Genomic DNA, 3,198 nt, shown 5'->3' with positions numbered 1-3,198 from the left:
TACATTTTTCTAACATGTGATATGATTTAACTTACAGAGATGTATACATATATTTTGCATTTTGAATACAGCTATTACCACTATCTGACAGCAGGAGTGGGCAAGCCAAGCAGAGCAGACTTATTCATGTAATGATTTTCTGTTTTCCTTTAAAGAAAGAAAAGTTTGATTTATAGTTGCTACATGCTAGTACATGCCAGGATTTTGTAGAGAAAATAAATTACACAAGGGTATTTTTCGTATTCAAAACTTTACTCAAACAGTTGGTGTTTACAAAGAGTGCACAGACTTAATGCTGCTGTGGAGACAGACCCAAAGGAAACCCAACAGTAGCCGAGATCATAGCTAAAAGGTATCTGCAAAGGTCATCCTACAGAGGTTCGTAATTCTCTGCACAAGTCTGTTTTAAAGCAGGTTCAAGGAACTGCAAATGAAAGCAAACTCACTTAAATCCAAAAATGAGCTGTCGTGGAGTTTGTTGTCATCAGGGATTGAACTATCATCTGAAACTACAATCTCTAAAGCTAGCATTTATCAGAAACACAAAAACTCCACTTGGTTGAGGCAATAAGTCGAAAACAAAACGAAAATAAAAAAATAAAATAAAAAACACCAAAAAAAATGCTCAGAAAGAAGATAACAATAAGCTATTTGAACAACTTTAGCAATAATAATCTTTACCTCCCGAATTCACTGCAGAGCAAACGCGAGCCTCAGTTTAAACAGCATGTCTGAAAACCAGTCAATATAATAAATATAAATACATCTGAGGTTTTCTACAGACTGTGAAAAGGACATGACAAAAATAGCTTTGTTTTCAAACTTGATGCACTTGCATAAATAAAAGTATAGTAATAACATTAATTACAATAATTATAATAAACCAAGGTATTGTAGGCCCTCTGAAGTGTAAGGCTTGGGCCTGTAAAACATGTCAAACGTCCTCTGTCTTCACAGTAGATGCACAATGACAACTATGTATGGGTGAACTACATACTCGTATACGTATTTATCAACCACAAAATGTAACGCAATAAGCAACAAGATCAACCGTTGTTAAAACGGTGACAGAGAATTTTAGTTCTTTGGGGTTTATGATTTGACACAATTCTTCATAACTCAAACTGTCAACAGTCAACGGCTACAGTGTGTCTGCATCAGTGGAGAAAACAGAGTTGAGAAAACCTCCATCAACAAGTTTCTGTATGGCAAAAATTGTGAAAACATCAGTCTGAATCAGTGAATTGTGATTTAAATGAGAAATATGTTTCTGCTGTAGAACATGTAGTTTTTTAGTCAACAGTTGCTAATCAGGGTGGCAGAGAACAAAGAAAATATCAAATCTTTTTCACATTTAATTCATTAATGGCTTCTTCCTGAAGGAAAGAAAAAAACGATGAAATGGGGGAAAGCAAACAATCTCCAGACTGCAATGGGACATGAATGTCGATGAATATTATTCAAAGCACACAAGAGTCAGTTAAAGTCCCAGCCGTAGTTTATAAATATGGAGCCTGACAGGCCATGGAAGAGCAGGAGGGGCGGTCAATCCTTTAAGCAGTACCCTCAGAAAGAAAAGGATGTCACTCCATGATGGCTCGATAGATGACCGGCTCAATGTAGTCCTCTCTATATCGAGAATTGATGACCCGCTGCCTTTTGGTGTTCTGCTTGACATCGTTTTGCGCGAAGAGCTCGAAACGCATGTCTGATGCCACCGACTGAAAACCAAAAAGGAGATACAAAAGTTACTGCTTAGTTCTACAGTTGTGATGCAAACATACAGCTGCAATTGCACAACAAAGTTGGCTAGCTGTGAAGAAAAGAAGTAAAAAAAGAATACGGTCACCAGTCCCACCCTGCAGCCTTCAAAGTAGATGCACCTATGCGACCAATTTGAAAATCCTACGTCACCTGATTCTCAAGCTATCGTGTTCACAAAGTTTGGTGTCCATGTCATCCACCAAGCAGGGTGATGACAATACCCTATTAGCCTTTTAGAGCTGAGAGGTAATAAAAGCAGACTGCAAAGTTCTGCAAAGCTCATAAACCCGTTATTACTCATAACAGAACAGATAAATAGTTAAAGATTAATCGTCCCCTCATCAACTACCAACTGTCTACACTTTGAGAACCGACTGCTGTCCTGTTCTTGTCTGACAAAGGATTCTAGTTGCTCAACAGTCTCGGCTCTTTGTTGAACTTTTCACTTCATGATACTCAATGTTTTCAGTTGGTGAAGGCCAGATTCTTTATGTATGAAACCACGCTGTTGCAATAGCTGCAGTACGTGGATTTGCATTATTTAGTGGAAATATACAAAGTCTTCCCTGAAAAGGTGTCATCTGGATGGGGCACATGTTGCTCTAACACCTGTAATACCTTTCAGTTGTCACGCTACCTTTCCAAATATGCAAACTGTCAATTCCACGGGCACTTATGCACCTCCCATACCAGCGGAGTGCTGATTATAAGCTCCTCTTCAGTCTGGAGGGTGTAATGTTCATGTTTTCCAAAGAGAATTTCAAATTTTAACCACAGAACAGTTTCCCAGTATGTGTCAGCCAATTTTAAATGAGCTCTGGCTCAGAGAAGAGAGCAGTGATGATGGCTTCTTTTGCTATGACCTGCATTTGTGGATGGCACGGTCAACAGTGTTCACAGACAGTGATTTCTGGAAGTTTTCCTGAGCCCATGGAGTGATTTTAATGCAGTGCTGCCTGACGGTCTGAAGATCCCAGGCATCCAATACTGATTTTGAACCTTTTCTCCTGGAAATTGGGAAAAGGTCTGAAGACCATTTCTCCAGATTCCCTGAATCTGTTGGTATTATGTACCGTAGATAAGCGGTTCCCAACCCCCGGGCCATACTGGTCCATGAGTCGTTTAGTACCAGGCCGCGAGAGTTGAGGCTTGGGCGTGTGTGCTTTCTATGTTCTATTGTAAATAAAATACGAGTTTAAGTTATTCATTCCACTGTTTTTAGTTACATTTTACACAGCATCCCAACAACTGGTGTCATATTTATTTCCACATAACATAAAGCATTGAGATTTTTAGCTCACCATCCTTGACTTGACCCGTTTAGGCAGATCCTCATCTAGAGTGTAGATGTCTTCCCGCTTGACAGAGATTTGCGAGCCATCCTCAAATTCCACCTACACACACACACACACACACACACACACACACACACAC

At 39.5% G+C, this 3,198-nt stretch overlaps 1 protein-coding gene across 3 annotated transcripts in view; it reads right to left on the bottom strand.

Moving 5' to 3' along the window:
* Nucleotides 1-233: 233 nt before the first annotated feature.
* Nucleotides 234-3,198, bottom strand: part of LOC102302286 (lysine-specific demethylase 4A) — a 24,040-nt gene continuing 21,075 nt past the window's right edge. For all 3 annotated transcript variants that reach the window (XM_014339111.2, XM_014339109.2, XM_014339108.2), the window contains 2 exons: nt 3,066-3,158; nt 234-1,721 (listed from right to left, as the gene is read on the bottom strand). In XM_014339111.2, coding sequence (XP_014194597.1) covers nt 1,584-1,721; nt 3,066-3,158 — 231 coding nt within the window. In that variant the 3' untranslated portion in view covers nt 234-1,583. The remainder of the gene's footprint in view (nt 1,722-3,065; nt 3,159-3,198) is intronic.

This window comes from Haplochromis burtoni, unplaced genomic scaffold (assembly GCF_018398535.1).
Source record: "Haplochromis burtoni strain Fernald_Lab_line unplaced genomic scaffold, NCSU_Asbu1 Contig_266, whole genome shotgun sequence".
NCBI lineage: Eukaryota > Metazoa > Chordata > Actinopteri > Cichliformes > Cichlidae > Haplochromis > Haplochromis burtoni.
This window is presented reverse-complemented; position numbering and strand designations above follow the sequence as displayed.